The 19,490-nt window shown below is 39.5% G+C and overlaps 1 protein-coding gene across 2 annotated transcripts in view; it reads right to left on the bottom strand.

The window, feature by feature from the left end:
• The window catches only part of prkcab (protein kinase C, alpha, b), a 197,043-nt gene that overhangs the window by 114,873 nt on the left and 62,680 nt on the right, over positions 1–19,490 (bottom strand). For both annotated transcript variants that reach the window (XM_074696466.1, XM_074696467.1), the window contains exon 3: positions 5,459–5,541. In XM_074696466.1, coding sequence (XP_074552567.1) covers positions 5,459–5,541 — 83 coding nt within the window. The remainder of the gene's footprint in view (positions 1–5,458; positions 5,542–19,490) is intronic.

Genomic DNA, 19,490 nt, shown 5'->3' with positions numbered 1-19,490 from the left:
TTTTATTAAATCATCACCCTATTTGAAAACCATAAGGAGTTCATTAAACCAACGTTAACATTAGCATTAGCTGCTACAGACAGTAGTAGCGCAGAGGGGGTGTACTGTTTGACCTGCAGGTGAAAAGATTGAGGACCTTTTTTTATTTATTTGCCTTTTTAGCCCACTAGGTTCTTAATCTGAGGAGATAACAATATATTTTCTGTTATTTTGCCCAAACTGTTGATTCTTTGAGTGACAGTACATTCATATCATTTGTTAAACTTCATAAATGTAGCATCTCAGCTTGAACTATGTCAAATATGTTGTTTCTTTGTATATATCATTAAGCAAACAATAGTCATCAAGTAAAATAACAGCACATTTTTGGTTTGCGAATTTCACTATAATGCATTCTCACCCTTTTTCTGTCCCCGATTCATCAATTAATCGTAAATATAATCGTCAGAGTAATTGATTAGTAAAATAATCATTTGTTGCAGCCCTACTCTGCAGTGGCATTCTTCTACAGCATTACTACAAAGCTGCTATATGAGCTATACAGTTAGCATTGAGAACAGGCACATGCAGCATCTCATACAGGTTAACTGCTATTCAAGTATATGGAAAGTGTTTGAATGGAAAGACAGAAGTGTCAAAAAGCGCCAAGTGAGGGGAAGCAAGTGCTTTGCTCTCTGAAAACAGAGAAAAGGAGCTGTTTGTGTATGAGCTCGTCCCGTCTCTTTATTCAGAACTGAAAGAGGTACATCCCCTCGGGGCCCTCTATTCACTCTGAGCCATTCGGTAGATAATGGGCACAAAAAACAGGCAAATCAAAATCCACAATGAGCACTTGAAGCCAGAAACTCAGATGTGTGGAATAGAGGATGGAGAAATACAGAGCTGGATGGTTTCGGCAGGGAGATAGAAAGACAGATGGAGTGAACAATGAGCACGGATGAATGATAAAAAGATAGCTCAGGAGCATTGCAGAAAATGAACAACAGGTTTTGGCCAGCATGAGAAAAGACTAATGAGCCTTAAAGAAAGTAAGCAGGTCTGAGAGGAGCCAATACACAGAGAGCACTTTGACAAGAATCGATAAAAAAATAATAAATAAAAACACGGCTTCTTTAAACTTCACTGGCTTCTAAAAAACACTTACAGCTGTTGATTAAATTATAGTGATGATGTGATGGACAAAAGTGGGGCTGTCATTAAGTTTATAAAATAGAGAGGAGTGTGATGTTCTTGTAAACATGAAAGACATACTGTAGGTGTGTTAGTGTGTCTGCATCATAATTTGATGAACCAGGGAACATTTAATAACAGGTCGGACTATACTACCAAAACTCTCATTAAATTTCTCACAAGTTGGATAGTTTGGGGATTTTTTAGCTCACTTATTTGTTCTCACTCCTCTCCTACACATCTGTCCCGTTGAGGAGATGTTTGCAGCTCCTTTTCTGCTTTGTGTCATCGCAATGCAATAAAAAAGAAACAGTGAAAGCCTGAAGTGTTGATGCAGCGTTAAAGACAATGCTCAAAGGTTCTTTAGAATAGAATAGAATAGAAAATACTTTATTTATCCCCGAGGGGAAATTCAGGAGTCACCGCAGCATTTAAGAAAACAAAAGTATTTTATTTATGTTACTAATATAGAAAAAACACTTTTTGTGTCATTTGTTTCACTTTCTTTTGAAGTTGTATAGGAACATCCCTCAGAAGCACACAATATATATGTTTATAGACTGTATGAAAAGATGAATGACATAACGGCTCCCAAAGATTAAAGCCAAAACAAAAGATCATGTTATGTTTAAGATGAAGGTCTCTACTGTGCAGGTCTTGAAATAACATCATCTGTATAAGATAGCAGCATTGTTTTGACTTTTTTTTTTTTTTTTTCTTGTTTTGTTTTCTACAACTAGAGGAATCAAAGTCACATCATCCATTTGTGAATTCAATCAATGGCTATGACAAATTTAGCTGAGCTTGACATTAACACAGATTGTTAAGGGAATAAATTTTGTTTTTTTATATGATCAAATTTTTTTTTTTTTTAATTGTATTGTACTTCATGTGTCTTTTATCTATGGAATAGGATTGGGGCCATTTGAAAAAGTAATCGAGGTACAGTGTTTATTTTTAATATTTCTATAATAATAATAATAATAATAATAATAATAATAATAATAATAATAATAATAATAATAATAATAATAATAATTATTATTATTATTATTATTATTATTATTATTATTATTATTATTATTAATTTTATTATTATTATTATTATTATTATTATTATTATTATTATTATTATTATTATTATGTTGGAAAGGATAAGGAGTCCTGATAACTAAAGTCAGGATTCTGAGATTCAAGTTAGGAGTTTGACTTTTTTCTCAGAAAAAAAAAAAAAAAATCTTAACATTCAAAATAATATTACTTGTTATTAATTTTATTATTTGAAATGATCAGGAATCCTGATAATTAAAGTCAGAATTCTCAGATTCAAGTTTGAAGTTTGACTTTTTCTCAGAACAAAAAAATAATTTAAAAAATGAAATAGAATAAAATTAATAATAATAATAATAATAATAATAATTATTATTATTATTATTATTATTATTATTATTATTATTGTTATTGTTATTGTTATTATTATTATTATTATTATTATTATTATTATTATTATTATTATTATTATTATAAATAAAATACTAATAATATTATTATGTTTAAATAAAAATCTTGTTTTTTTAGTAGGCCTGATTCTTTTCCATAATTATCTCATTCTAAAAATGAACTTTTTTCATTGTTTTCCTCTAGCCTGTGGTCTAAAAGCTGTTCACTTTCCTATATGAGTGACAATAGTTGTCCATTATAACATAAAAAAACAACCCAATCCACATGGGAAAGCATCAGTGCCAGTTGCCAGTATTACAGGTGCAAGGGGGCGGGGAATTATTATGAATAGTCAACAAACACTTAGCAGCGACTGTTGAAGAGTTTTTTTGCTTGAAATGCCGATCCCTAGCCTGAGTTTCCTCACCGCCTCCCTCTCTTATCAAACCAAGGACACATCCTCACTCCTGACCAGAGGGTGAAGGAGACTGAGGCTCCACTCTCACAGCCAGGTCACAAATTCACTCCAGAGAGTTATACTGCTCCTGGAGGGGACACAGACTCCAGACTCTGCAACATCATCACCCTGTCTCGTAGGTTTAGAGGGAAATACAAAGAGTTATGGAGTGAAATGTTAGCGCACCTGATGTGTGGAGGAAAACAGTGTCTGATGCAGGAGCAGAGCAGCAGATAAACTGCAGGTGGAGGGTCCACTTTCACAGGCTGGTACAGAAAATCAATGTGATGATATATTGCGATACTCTCATGATGTATTATTGATGTGCTTGTCTTTAAGTGTTATGAAAAGGTCAGTGTAGATTGATTTTGGTGGATTTAGTCTGTGTGGATGATGCAGAGGTTCAATCATGTTTGAAGAGGGTTATTACCCTAAGTGTGTTTTACGACGACACGTTTCTATGAAATCTATACAGGCTGAGGTTGGAGGATGGCTCCAGAATCCGTAACGAGGGTTTCTGGTGTTCAAGGTGCACTGGTGTAACTCTGAATATCAAGTCTTTGTATCTTTAAAGATTTGAAATCTGCAAAAATGGAAAAAGGAAACAGGGTGCTGCGGTCTGAATGGCATGACGTGTGGTGTTGTACTTTGGCTGATTTCTTTTTCATGTTCACTCATGTTGCACGCTGTTAGGCTGTTAGACTGCAGAGGGGTGTCACGACTGCACCACGGCAAATTTAACCCTATAATGCCAAACGTATCATATTTGATACATGACTTTTTCAGCCCTCCACATAAGCAGTGTGGTGTTTTTTATCCTGAAATACCTGATGTGTACAATCAGATACATGCAGTGCACAGATAAACCAACACTGGGTAGTGAGTCACTCATGAGCTGCCCTTCCAGTGACACTCTAAGACTGCATGACTCAGGAAGTGGACACAGGGGGTTTTTCAAGAAGAACTTTGCCAAGTTTAAAAAGGTTTAGGTAAGAAAAACATTACAATATTTACTGGCACATCAATAGGAACAGTTACTGGGTTCATGCAAAGTAAAAATACTAAATAAATCTCAATATATGTTTGAGCAAACCGTGTTGAAGATGGCGTATCAAATTTGATACAGCGGGTATATAAGGTCATGTAACTCTAAAACAGTCAATCGCCATTTACTTGTATTTCATGCATTATATCCAAAATCAAGCAACATACAGTCTTTTTATTTTTAAATGACGTAATTTGGTAAATTTAGAGTTAAAAACTAGGTATGAAACTTGCTGTACTGCTGTATCAAAGGATGGCCTGGATCATATCCCAACATGGGAAACCCGACAGAGATGCAAGCAGTAAACAGGCCACTTCGCTCATGTGTGCTGTTAGAAATGCAGAGTGCATCTTTGCTTAAACAAGGAGAGAAACTGTTTTCAGGCCTTCCACCATGCAAAATAAAAGGCTGTGAACCGCAAAATGAGTAAAACACTGAATTTTTTTTTTGTCCAGGCTTCCACCCAGCCAGTTTCATTGGTGGCTTTCTCACTACTGTATGATGGTAGCACTGTTTATGTTCGGAAGTACAAATTTGTTAGATTTGTTTGTGATTTATTATGTTTTTGTTTGTTCAGGAAAAAACAATTGTTGAGGATTGTGACCTGATGTATCAAATATGATACAAATTCAAACTCAAATATGGAAAGTGATATTTGAAATTTTTTGGGGGGGTTGTTCAGGGGGGCAAATCAAGACTCCAAATTCAAAGAACTGGAATATTCTGTCAATTATTTAATGGTTTGGGTTTTACAGGGTTAAATTTATCGCCCCTTTTTGGATGCTAAAATCTGATCCAGTAACACCAATGGACTCAACTTTAAAGTTGTCTTTTTTCACTATCATAATTCTTATCTGGTCGTTTTGTGTTCACCTTTGCTTCCAGTGAAATACCATCTTTTATTAGAAGTGTCTTTAGCTCTCTGCAGTAATAGCTTCTCTGTCCTGATGAACTGCAATAGGAGTAACACTGAAAAGACTTGACATCCTTTGACTCGGCGATGTTTCTATCTTTCACTAGACATTCCAGCTTTTTCTGCTCTGAGCTCATCCTTTTGGCCTTTCTGTCTGTTTGACATCTGGGTTGATGTTTTTAAAGAAGCTCGCACTCTGACTTTTTCTGCTTCCTTCACATCAGCTGTCAAAAACATCTCAGAGAGTGAGAATACAGTGGATGAGTGCTACAAGATTGATATCGATTCCTTCTCTTTAGAAACGATTTCTCCTTTTTAAGCCCATTTTCCTCTGTCAAGTGATGAAACCCAAACATTGGTGTTTGTGTCTGCTTTTTGTGTGCGAGTAGATGCAGCTGAGGGGAAGTGTTGTAAAAAAGTAATAAAAACTTACATCTGTGTCAGGTCCTTTGTCAGCACCAGGACAGGAGAAGGTGACGAACTCATGGCAGCGTTTGTGAACCACAAAACAGCAAACTGAGCAGAAGAGAGAAACAGAGGAGATGGGAACAGTTAGTGTGTGACACTGTGGCTTCACTTCAAACCTGCTGATTATGCAGAGCAGCAACTTTCACTTATTTTAGTCAGAGATTATTGTAGCATAGATAAAAAGAAGAAGAAGTAATAGACACGTTGAGGAATAAGGTATGATAGTGTTATACAATGCTGAAAAACAAAAGGAAACGCAAACAAAAAAAATTATTCCATCTTTGGATCAACAACAATTTCATGATCTTCAGTAGAGCTCAACTCTCCAGGGAAAACCCACCCACACTTGTTTGAAATGTCTTTTTTTCCCACAATGTGAGCCCCTTTGGGCTGCATGTTTTAAAGGCCCTGTTAGGGTATTTCACATACAGGCTGGGTAAGAAAGATTTACCCATTGTTTTTTCCGCACTATCCAAAAATGCTTGCAGACAAACATAACAAACATTGAACACAGTTTCTATACTTTATTCTCTGTTACCAAAAAGATTTACGTCTCAACATGGCCACCCTTTGCCTTTATCATAGCCTGGAGACGACCTGTCACTGCCTGGCATGAGCGCCGCACTATCTCTGCATCAAGTTTTGACCATGACTTCATCAGAGCTGTCCTCAAAGCGGTAACACTGCTGTGAGATACTCTTGAGACCTCCCTCTCCAGGATAGACCAGATCGCAAAGTCCGTTGGATTGATGTCCGGACCTTAGGGAGGCCACATGTTCTTGTCCCAGAAGCCAGTGCCTGTGTGACATTGGATGTGTGAGCTGGTGCACCATCTTGTGTGAAGACATACTGGTTTCCAAACGCATTGGTACACCAAGGCAACACTTTTTCTTCAAGCATTTGAAGGTACACCTGGCTGTTCACTTTCACACCCTGAAAGCCTGAACGGTGAAGATCTTCTCATCAGACCAAACCAGGACTTCGTCTGCGACACTCTGGATCTCCTGCAGCATCATTTCCCCTGTCAAGCCGTTTTTTCTTAGAAGCAGCTGAAATCAGTTGTCTGTGTTGCATTTTTAGTGCTTTCAGTCTGAGATCCTGTTTGACAATTCTTCTCAGTGAAGTTCTTAAGATGTTCACTTCCTTTGCTGTTGCCCTCATGCTCCTGCAAGGATTCCTTTGGATTCTCTTCCTCACCATCTCAACAACCCTTTTGATTCCCAACTGAACGTTTTCTCCCAGGGATTGGCTTGCTGGTGGTATTACCAGTCTCTTGGTATTGTTCCATGACATTGTAGACAGTCTAACGACAAACATTCACCTTTTTCAGGATTTGCATTGCTTTTTTTCCTTTTCCTTTTCTTCTTTTTTTTTCTTTCCCCCCTTTTTTCTTTTTCCCCCTTTTTTGTTTTTTTTTCTTTTTTCCCCTTTTTTGTTCTTTTTTCTTTTTTCCCCTTTTTTGTTCTTTTTTTCCATTTTCCCTTTTTTTCTTTTTCCCCTTTTTTTGTTCTTTTTTTTCACTTTTTTCTTTTTCCCGTTTTTTTTTTGTTATTTTTTTTTTCATTTTTTTTGTTATTTTTTTTTCCATTTTTTGCCTTTTTTCCTTTTTTTTTCCAACCATGATATGCATTGTTGTCAGTCCAGCCTCCTTCAAGGCCACAATCTGGTCGCGCTTACCCTTCAATGTCATACTCAACAATCATTAGGAGTAGACAAATGAACTCAGGTACATCAAAAGCTATGCTTTAAAGAGAAACTATCCAAAATTTTAGGTTTCTAGGACAAGAGCTAAGCAAACAAAAGAGAGATATACGATGAGTAAATTTTTCTGGCCAACCTTGGGGCGTTAGTTCAAGCAGGACAAGAAACAATGCTTAGCCTAGAGTACATCAGTTACACTTAACGCCACTTTGACAACTGGCAAGTATCAAACAATGTTGCCAACTCCTTAGAGAGGAAAGAAGCGTCCTCAAAGAAGTGGTGGCTTCTCAACACTGGAGACAATCAAGACCTCCTTCAGGAACAATTTTGTAGTCGAGTCACCAGAGCTTACGTCTAACCCTCAACTCTTGAGTCCACAGTTTGAGTCTGGGTAAAGTCTGAGGGGCTGTTTACACCACAATGGTTTTAGGATGAAACGCAAAACCATGTGTGGATTATTTGAGTTAATACCAATGTCTAGTAGAAATGTTGTTTAAATTGCATCTTTGGAAATAAATGTGATGAGGAAAAAGTTGACGCATTCACTCATGCCCGCCCTGCTCTGAACTCCTGAAAGGGTCTTTGCTGCTGCTCTCCCTGCCTTGGCTTTTAATGCACATTCCAAATTAGCACATGGGCGGGCAGGGCACAATAACAGAGCCATACTGTTAATGAGTGGTCCTGACTGAAATGTAGTATAGATATTTTTAAAGAAGAATCACTCCAATTGTTGCCCACAGCTAGCCCCTTTCACACATGTATTACAAATTTCTAGAATATTTCAACACACACTAGTTATCAGCAAGTCAACACAGAGTCATCACCAACAACCCAAAGAATCAGCTTGTTTCTGATGTCATTATGTGAGAGTAACAAACAGCAGGAGAGTGTCTCACTGGCCAAATTTTGGGTTTTATACCAACAATTTCTACTTTTCTTTGCTGTCTGACAATATTCAAGTCAAGCTTTCTGAATCTGTATCACAGAGGAAAACATGGTGTTCCTTCATCCCTAATTTTTTTATGTAACATGTCAAACTGACGGAGGAAAAGAAGAAGCAGTAAGCAAGAGAAAGTGAGTGTAAACCATCATCAATCACCCTCAGAGTGACTGTGACAAGCCTGTCTAGGACGGACACACAAAAAAAGACAGACAAACAGCCCCACATGCACACACACTCCCCCGCTCACACCCACACAAAAAATGTCACTATATGATCTCAGATTTTCTGCAGCCGTCGGCTCTTTTCACTCCGTTTGGTCCACGCCGACTGCATCATTGTCTCCGTGATCTCCCCCTTCCAGAGTGTCACTCAGCGTGACACGGCTGACATGACACCTGACGCCGCTCCCACCAGAGCGCCAGTGGCATTTACATTTGGACAGAGCTGCAGATCTGCAGGGACAAAGCAAACCCGTGGACATCTGTGACAGCCAGATCACAAGCTGACTCTCACTCTGACTCTCACTCCGTGTACCCAAACTGGAAGCTTTCCCCGCCATTATTTCAGAATCCTCATTCTTGCTTCTTTTTTATTCTCACACAATCTGTCTGCTTCGATTATTGTCAAGCTGCCTGCTTGTTGTGTCCCTTTTTTGTGCTCATTCTTCACTGTTTTTGTGTGGTTTCGGTCTCAAACTCTGCCAGCAAAGCCACACATGCCAGACTATCTGATGGCTATTGGTTAAAAAACAGAAACGATTTTCACAAAATGTCCAAGAAACAGCAGGGGTTTGGTCTGTCCGTGCAAAACACTGTACTATCATCATATTACTCAGTTCACTGGAAGCATTTCAGATAAGTAAGAAAAAGAAGGATTGAAAGAAAGTGAAAGGGAGAAGAGAGAGGAGGAAGGATTAATCCTGAGGAGGGTCAGAGAAGTTAAGGAGGAGAGAAAGGAAAGAAGGGAAACAAAGAGGAATACAAAGGAAGGATACGAGGAAAGAACACACAAAGGAATCAAGAAAAGAAGAGGAGAGATTGATGGATGAAATGAGGGTTGTAAAAAGAGAAGATTAGTTAGAGAGAAGGCAGGAAGGACACATTGAAGGACATGGAGTGGGAAGGAAGGAAGGATGCAAGAAAGAAAAGATGAAAAACTAAGAGTCAGGAGAGGTTAGGATGAAGAAGTAGGAGGCAGGAAAGAAAGGGAGAAAGAAAGGGAGAAAGAAGTACAAAAAGATAGATAGATAGATAGATAGATAGATAGATAGATAGATAGATAGATAGATAGATAGATAGATAGATAGATAGATAGATAGATAGATAGATAGGTAGATAGATAGATAGATAGATAGATAGATAGATAGATAGATAGATAGATAGATAGATAGATAGATAGATAGATATCATGGTCGGTATTTTCAGCGTCATTTTCTCCATCCTTATAATCCTAATCCACCGTTAATACTTCGTGTTCGTGTGTGTGTGTGTGTGTGTGTGTGTGTGTGTGTGTGTGTGTGTGTGTCAGAGATAGAGCGGTGCTGAGTCAGTGGCAGCTACAGTATGAATTCATCTCCTTTAGTAATAAAGGGGAAACGATGCAGAGGAGGGGGATAAAAAAGCTCAGCAGAAAAGTGGCCGAGAGTGATTCATCCGCGCTCTAAAGTTTCCATCCCTGCCATTTGTCATTTTCATAAAGTACTGAACAGGCTGTGCACAGGTGTGAAAAAGGAACTTTTAGGGAGCAGCGAGCTGGGATTCTGAGGATGATGGCAGCGTTGGTTGATAAATGTTAATGTTTGGTTGGTCTCTGCCTCTACATGATGACGTACAGCTGGCATCAATCAATCAATAAACACTTACTTCTTCTACACACATCTATTGATTCAGCTATTTCATTGTGCCTGAAAATGAAGTCAAACTCTGCATCTCTACATGAACATTTCCAATTCTCCAAATCAGTCTACATAAACCACAGACGGCTGCTTTGGCCCTGACTTACAGTCTCCTGATCAATGAGTCGAATAAAGGGAGATTACACCAGTTAACCTCTGCTAATACAACACCACACACCACACAAAATATCCATCACTCCAGTACTCACCATAAATTTTCATTGTCAAGTGCTTTTCATTTTCATTCTCCAGTACCAATCGTGTATATATACCTCGCTCCTATATAAATATGTAAATAGTAATATTTGTTTTTCTACTTTTCTATACTTCTTGTCTTTATATTTTTTTTTAAATTTTCATCTTAAATTCTATTATCATTATTCTATTTTTATTGTATTGCATTACTGCACTTTTTTGTGAGCTGCTGTGGCAAAAAAAAAATTCCCCCAAGGGGGATGAATAAAGAATATTCTATTCTATTCTATTCTATTCTATTCTATTCTATTCTAATCACTAAACATTGGACGTCAAATTAGGTCCAATATTTGAACTTCTAACCATGACCCCATTGGACGTCAATATGCAGTTCAACATTAGAACGTTGGCTTTTTGGACCTCAAGTGGACGTCTAAGCAAGAGTGAGTGATTGAGCCTACTGAGCAAAGAGATGTTCAAAGGTCATTCTTTCAATGACATTTTGGGACGTCAAATTTCAAAAATTAGTTTTAAATAAAATTTATATTTGGTTTGTTTGTTTGTTTACATTTCCTTCTTTCCATCCTTAAATCATGACTCGTAGCTATATTTGTCTTAGCAGCAGAATTGAAGCTGAAATGTATAACGCCTTTGTCTGTATTTACAGTTACCATGCTGCTGAGAAATCAAATGAAGCTACAGGAAAATGAACCAGAACAGTCGGCCACCTTCTGACATTGGACTACAGTAATTCAAAAATACCAGAAGTAGTGTTAATGGCCGTGCATCAGCAGAAAGAACTGCTCAGTTGACAGGAACTTGTAACTGGAGGGAGACCCTGGTTCGGGAACTGGCAAGTGTGTATTTGTTTTTACTTTGAGAAGCTCTTGTTTGGACGTACTGTGGATATCATAAACAGACGTCCAGTAGACGTTGGAAAAAGACGCTGTCTGGGGTAACAGTCTGCACCTTCAGGGGAGTCTACAGTTAGACATCCACAAATGACGTTGCAAGGACTGCCTTTGAACATCCAAGTGGGGACTTGGTCAGGGTCCAAATAGCAGACCTAATTTGAACATTGTGAAGATGTACAGAAATGGTCTTAGACAGACAGATGTGATTTGGACTGTGAGAGGACATCCTCTGAACGTCTCTTTGCCCAGCGGGTACCAGTGGTTCTCAAAGTGGGTAAACACTGGTAGAGTTGTGAAATGTAGGGATGCACCGATCCAATCCTGGTATTGGGTATCGGCCTGATCCAGCCCTTCAAAGCTGGATCAGGTAACAGAGGGAAAGGATCGGTCTGAACTTGACACTATGGCAAAACTATGATTTAGTCTACAGGGCGTAACATTTTACAACTGGAAAGTCACTTCTGTAAGTTTGAAGCTTTGTTTTAACCAAACTACTGTTGAACATTTAAACACTCACAGTTTAAATAAATATCAACTTCAGTAATCCCATATGTTCAAATTTTTGTCTTTTACTGAAAACATTACCAGTCTTATCCCACAGTAGAGCATGCAGGTTACTATTTAACACTGGTATTGGATCAGTATCAGTATTGCTTGATACCTAAAGCCCAGATATCGGTATTGAATTCAGGACCAGAAAAGTTGGATTGGTGCATCCCAAGGGGAATGCCTTCAGAGTCAAAAACTAGTGAACATTTGTGCAAAAATAGAGGTTACATTGAATATAAAACCATGTACACAGAAGAAGTTGGCTCTGTTTTCCACATTTCTTTGTTGCCTCAAGAACCCTGAAGTGACTAAGCCAGAAAACACAGCAATATGTGCTCATAGGTAGTCTGTTTTTCTGCCTATCAGTTACATTAAGTATACTTGGTCTGTTATTCTGTTCCAAAGCAAGAGGTTGTTGGTCTCTGGCACCAATATTTTGGGGATCCTGGGTGGAAAACTTTGAGTGCTTCTCATTTAAACCACTTATCCTCAAAGATGTGTGGAGACATCCACCGATACATGCTTCAAAATATGAAGTAAAACAAATAAACACATTGAGAACAGCCTCAAACTAGGTTCATTAAGCCTCTACATGACTGTAATGATTAAACACTGTATAACAGTAATCTATTTCAGCAACTATGAAGGACTGAAATAATTGCACTGGGAGTTTATATTGCACAGCGTCGCCCTGGAAAGGTGAATTACATGTTGTCACATTTTTCTCTCGGGGGTCTTTCACTGTTTATTGGAGGCTCGTGGCCTGGTTTAAACTCCAGCCACTGTTACACAGATTGTCAGAGGGGAACTGTTTCACTGCTGCTCTGCAGTGGAATGGTTGGCTTCATCTGTCATGAAGCGAGGGAGAGAGAAGCACGGTGTATGTACAGTATGTGATGCCTGTAGTGTTGATATAATGTTACCTCTCACCTTCCTGTAATGCTGTGTAAATACTCCAACACTGATACGACAGCTCTGTTTGGTTCAGGGTAAAGGTATGAATGCAGCTAAATGCCAACAATTCATTATGTTCTGCTGTTTAATCTTTAGATACACTGATACAATGGTATGTGATTTTTAACACATTTTTTTCCTGTTTTCTTGTAAAACAACAAAATGCTAGTAGATTTACAGATATTTTCAGTAATTTTACATAGTCAAAAAAAAAAAAAAATCAGAATTTTACGGTTATTACTCTTAATTTTTTCTGTTTGTCAAAAAATATTCTACAAAACTGTAAAATTACAGCAATTATCTGTAAAATGACATCCTGGATCATTTTTTAGATATTACGCCAGCTGAACCCTGTACCCTCCTCACTCATGGTTGCAATTCACTAAAAAAAAAAAAAACTGTAAACAAACGGTTAAAGCACTAGCAGCAAATTTTCCAGACAGATACTGCAAAATTACAGCCAAGCACTGTAAAAAATGCAGAACCATGTAAAATAACTGTAAAAATACAGGATAAGACTGTAGAAAAGAAAAGAACTGTAAAGAAATGGTAAAAGCACTGGCAGCAAAGTTTCCAGACAAATATAGTAAAATTACAGTCAAACACTGTAAAAACATGGAACATGGAATCACTGTAAAAATACAGGATTTCACCGTAAAAAATAAAAATCTGTAAAAAAACAACGGTAAAAGCACAGGCATCAAAGTAGTCAGACAAATACCGTAAAATTACAGTCAAACGCTATAACATAGGACTACATAAAGTCCTATTTCATAGCGTTTGACTGTAATTTTACGGTATTCGTCTCTATTGTCACTGTAAAAATACAGGAATTGATTGTTTTTTAATTAAGACAAATTTAAAAAAACCAAAAGACCTCCCTTACTCCTAAAAACATTTTCCTCTCATGCTTCAATGGTCATTTTGTCCTCCATCAGTTTTTGTCCTGAATTTTCCTATTTTCCTTTCATTTCACAGCAAAGTCATTTTCATTGTGACATTGCTTGTAACCATGAGTGAGGAGGACTCACTGTGGATATGAGACCCTGCTATACAGAGGGCACAGTATGTATGTGCTCCTCAGCGCGGATCGGCTGTCTGTGCTCCAAGGAGCAGACCAGCTGTTTTTGCCCCATTGGTGCAAACTGGCTGTCTGTGCTCCAAGGAGTGGACTAGCCGTCTGTGCTCTATCGTGCAGACCCTGTACCCTGTGATTTTTATGATGTTTTTTTTTGTTTTTTGTTTTTTTAAAAAACAAGGTATGTTGATGGTCTTTGCTATGTTGGTCAATTTTTCATAACAATGTTATTTGAATTACACAACTGGTCAATGCAGTGTTGCACAGGCAGCGTGTTTTCCCAATATATCCTCTGTGTGCTCTCCTCACTCATGGTTAAAAAACACCATCACAACAAAACGTATTTTGCTGTAAAGTAACAGTATCATTCTGCAGAACTTTTGCAATGTCACTTTATCGAAGGTGTTTGACCGTAATAATTTAGGAAAATCTGTTAAATAATGGTATTTTACTCTAAAATTACATATTCATACTGTAAATCTGCAGAAATTTATCTTTACAAATTTGTTTGTTTATTGTACATTGAAAATAGTATTTCACAGGAAATTACTGTAGATTGATTTGACTGTAATTTTACAGTATTTGTCTGGAAACTTTGCTGCCTGTGCTTTTAACATATTTTTTACAGATCTTTTTTTTACACTGTAGAAGTGCTTAAAGGTAGGAAACATTCCAATGGTGACACAGAAAGTAGTTTTTGCCTCAATAACTCTTGAACTAAGACTTTAGATCTTTGGAGAGTCATTTTTTTATTTCTAAAAGCAGAAATCAAGGTTTTATACAGACAGGAGGAATAAAGATGTGAAGGTATGTTGTAATACCTCTATTTTCTGACAGATCAGATTTTCTGCCTGGCTCTGATGTGAATATCAACAAGTGTTTTAATCATGACTTGGTAACATTCATTCCAGCTTCATATCCAACGCCAACTCGCCCCACGGTCAAACTTTCCAACCTCCCAGCCCACATTCTGCCCACTCTGCTATCAATGAAATTAACAAAAACATTTGCCAACATGCAAAGGAGGAGGAAAAAGCAGCTTTGTGTGTTTTTATTTTCTCTAATACCTGATACCCAGAAGGATTAACGCTGAGTCAAACCATCAGGTTTCTCTTTTCCTCCCAGCAGCAGCAGCAGCACACTTACGTTATGTGAACCACATCGTACTGACGTCTGTTTCTTTAACCACATCCGTCAGCTCTTCCTCACACCTTCAGCTACACCCTCACCACTCCAGGGCCGTGTCTCTTTAATGCTGATCTCAGACCGGCCTGAGTGTCTGCTGGAGTTGCAGTGAGGAGCCGAGAAGGCTGAGCTGACACCGACGTCAGTTCAGAGGTGAGGAAGGACCACTAAGCTGTGCAGAGTGGAAGGGATAAATCTAGATGTGGACTTTGTGTGTGTAAGTGTGTGTGTGTGTGTGAGTGTGTGTGTGTGCCATGCAGGCTTACCCAGACTTACACAAGAAAGAGACAGTGTTTTTCTTCGACTATAATCCCTTGTCTTGACTTTCATGCACACACACACACACACACACACACACACACACACACACACACACACACACACACACACACACACACACACACACACACACATACACACATACACACATTAATCTAAAAGCTGTCTTAAGGAAGCAGGGGCTGAAATGTGGCAGACGGAAGCACAAAGGCATTCTGGGAGCTCATGGGATGAAACATACACCAAACCAATCAGAGTGAAAGCTGCAATGACCACCCCCGCAAACAGACGGAGCAAAAGAGGTGAACGTGTCCAAAATCATGTCAACTGTTTGTAAAATAAGTGTTTAATTCTACATTTTGGAGGTGGGGTCGGGGGTAGGGATGCACCTATCCAATCTTGGGTATTGGCACTGATCCAGCGCTTGTAATCTGGATCGGGTATCAGTGGGAAAGGATCGGTCCAAACTTGACTCTAAGGCTAAACTATGATTTAGTCTAAAATTTTACAATCAAATATTCAGTCAAGTTCTGAAGCATTTTTTTTTTTACCAAACTTCCATCAAACATTTAAACACTTAGTTTAGATACATACCAACCTCAGTAATTCCATATGTACTCATTTTTGTCTTTTTCTCAAAAAATTACCAGTCTTATTCCACAGTAGAGCATGCAGGCTATTATTTAACACTGGTGTCGGATCAGGATCGCTATCAGTCAATACCCAAAGCCCAGGTATAACTATCAGTATTGAAACCAGAAAAGCTGGATTGGTGCATCCCTAGTGGGGGTGCAAAAGTGACCAGATGGCTTATCTCGATGGCTGCGGTTGACGTCGTCATCTTCAATCGTTAACTGTCAATGACGTCTATAGATGTCATTGTGTTTTCAACGGGGCAGGCTAGGAGATGGTCTAGGGGAGTTGTCTATCATTTTCAGGCTTGTGATCTAGTGTACTGATGAACTGACCCCTGTAGGTGGCAGCGGTGCACTCTTTGGATGCGGCATGTTCAGGCAGCTCAAAGTTGAACATAGTACAAGTCTCGGTAGTTTGGAACCCATCTTCTACTGCTGATAATTAAAGACTGGGAAAAGGTAGAAACAAACTTATTTTCTAATGCTAGAAGATAGTCTCCTCTTTCTTTTTGTATTCTTGGTGTTCATACAGTGTTGGTACGATATTCTGTGGATCTTGAAAGATCAATCAAAATGCTCTAAAACAGCTAGCAGCCAATGAGTTAATCATCATCAGTTGGCATCATTGCACACTCGAAAATATTAAAAGCACAGGTGTCACACACCATGGATGTAGTCTAAGTGACAGCACCTTGGTTTCTAACCCCTAAATTCCACCACATGGGCAGAGCAGCGCACCGCAGAGCAGCGCAGTGCAGTGCAGCGCAGTGCAGTGAAGCGCAGTGCAGCGAAGCGCCGCGGTCTTGCTACGATTGTCAAACCCCACTGTAAGCAGCGTGCTGCGCAGCGCCACTCAATCCGGATGGGGAGGGCTTGTCCTCGGAGAGTCACAGGATCTTGTGTGAATAGCAATATCACACGATCACCATCCACTCCCATAGCTTTTGATATGTCAGTCCACACCTTGTCCTTTCTGCCTGTATCCTTATAAAAAGAATGTTTGGGATCATACAGAATGTTGAACTTCTCCACTTCTAAGATCAGCTTCTCTTCATCCATGGAGTCTGGGACCCTCCGACCAACTGTTAACCTGATGCACCTGCCTCCAGATGTGATGTATTTTTAACATATGGGAGAAATTTATGTTCGAGAGTTCGTTCATTGTGTTTTATTTGGAATCTTCCGGGTACTTCACATGTTGACTTTCTGTCTTGTGCTTTCTTATCGACAGTGAATTTACGAGGATTGGAAGGGGCCGCGCACAAAATAGACCTGAAGCGTATTTCTCGTGCTGGCGCTTCAGCAGTGTGTGCAGTGGAATTTGCCTGACAGATTACAATGGAAGCTAAGTGCAGTACGTTTCTAGGACATGGTGCTACGTGGTGCTGCGCGGTGCGTGCAGTGGAATTTGGGGGTAAGAGAGAACAACAATGGCATCTGCCAAGTTGGAAATGATCAGGGAACTACATCTTTATGAAACTTCCTTTTAGCTTTGTTTTCAAGCTCTAAAGGTTGGTCTGGGCATTGTAATTTTTACAATGTTGAATAAGATTAGGAATCAACACAGACGTTAGCCTATTAGCGATGCCATTTAGTCACAGTGTGCAGAAAGTTTGGAGCAGGTGCCTCCTGTATGGACAGGGTGAGTTAGCCATTGGCAAAACCTCAAAAGTTGGTTGCATCAACTTTTTATAAAATAGAAAAAAGTTCTTCACTAGGGTGCAGAGTTCTCACCTTGCATCACAAAGACCAAGGATTTAATGAAACGGTGTACAGCAAATGTCCAAAACTAGCTGTAGAACTGCAATGTTAATGATGCTTTTACTCCATTGGTCAATCACTGCTCTTGTGAGTCTCACGCCTTCCTGCTTCTCAAAAAGGCTTAAGGATGGAAGTAACTTCTGTTAACTGCCGTAAACAGCTGTTTACGTATGTTACATGTTAGACTGATGGAGTCCAAAGTGTTGGTTGTGCATGAACATATTGTAAATGCAACAAAGTTATAAGCTGTTCAGCCTGATAAAACAGTCTCATTTCTTTTTCTTATTCACACTTGATAGTTTTGCGTCCAGTGTAATCCCCTCCTGCAGGGCACTTCAAAAGACATCTATATCAGCTTCCCCCTTAAAAACCAAAGGATGCATCCACTTCTCTTTAAAAAACGATGTTGATTTTACCCTTTTAGTCGAATCAACATGTTTCTCCACAGTCTCCAGTGATGAAAGAGGAAAAAGAGAAGAAAGCACTCACAGCGAGAGCTCGAGGAGCGCTTAATTAAGAGTCTATTTGGTGATCTTAATGCCACTATAATAAATCTCTCTTATGACTGCGACACAGCAGTCTGACGGAGTAACTCCATACCAGAAAGTGCAGTCGTCTCCAGATGGTTTTGTCTTCTCTGGGAGCAGAGGTGACACAGTGACATACTGTATCGTCAGGGATATTATGATTAATTACAGCGGGCTTTTGTTTCACCAGCCTAATTGCATAAGCACAGAGATAAAGGGCTTTGGCATTACAAAGCAGCTTACAACACACAAATGCTTCCTTGTGAGTGTGTGCGGAAGGTGGAAAGCACATTACACGCTCTGTTTGTGTTGTTTCTGTCTCTCACGGTGGGTATTTGTGTGGGTTTTTCATGCTGTGGTGGAATTCCTTCCCCTTTCCATCCACATCTCTTACACTATCTGTTACTGATCTCCTAAAGTGTGGGTTTATCCCCAGCTAATCTGGTCAAATTGGTAATCTACCCAGCCAGCGTTAACAGAATTACACTGCCCTGTTGCCCAGATGAAAAGCCTGCGGTGGGAGATAAGGGAGCAGGGCTGGACACCTGCAGCGCCGGGCCAAACTCAATACCTTCCAGACACATTCAATTGATCCAGGTCCCCCACCCAGGAGTCCATCTGAACACAAAGAGAAAGTTGGCTTTGATCTGAGGTCCACGGGAGGGTGAAGTGAGCAAGAGGATGAAGAGACGAGAACAGGAACAAATCTTCAGGGGTTAAGGGTTCCTTTAAGCGCAGTTACCAGTAGGATGTGTTGCCAAAAAAATGAATTTTGCAATACTGTAATTACCGCGATAAAGCATTGTTATGGTGTGGCCACACCAAACGCGAATTTGCGGCGCGATTACATACAAAGTCAATGCAAAGACGTGTTTAGCCGCCGATTCGCCTCGGGCGGCGCGATTCACGCGTTTGGCGCGGCGAGTTTGGAGCATTCACGCGTTTGGGCGGTAGACGCGAATTCGCTCGAGTTCAAAATATTCCCCATGACGTCATTGTTATGACAACGTTGGGGGGCAACTGCCGCCTGCTCCGGCTCCAACTCCGCCGGAGGATGGAGGAGAAAACAATCTGTGTGGTGTGTCATCATCCAGAGTTATACGATACGACGTGTGTACTCTACAGAGACTGGAAAAACAGGAGCAGGCTTGGTTGAAAGTCTCTGAGGAGACAGGTTTTGAATGTAAGTTCTGAAAACATTCGTTCCCAGCTGGATCTGGCTGCACGGGCTATCACTGAGTCCGACTGTGTTTTCCTAAGCGGAGTTTTGAACCTGATAGAGAGGAGAAAAGTGCGGGGCAGGGGCAGAGCCAGGGAAAAGATGGAAGTTCTCTGTGCTCCTCTCTTTCCTCCACCCCTTCATTATCCCCAGGGAGACCTCC

Source organism: Halichoeres trimaculatus, unplaced genomic scaffold, assembly GCF_033239565.1.
Source record: "Halichoeres trimaculatus isolate MK-OKI-2021-1 unplaced genomic scaffold, fHalTri1.1 fHalTri1_scaffold_20, whole genome shotgun sequence".
Classification (NCBI taxonomy): Eukaryota; Metazoa; Chordata; class Actinopteri; order Labriformes; family Labridae; genus Halichoeres; species Halichoeres trimaculatus.
The sequence above is the reverse complement of the archived record's forward strand: the minus strand, read 5'-3'. Positions and strand labels throughout refer to the sequence as shown.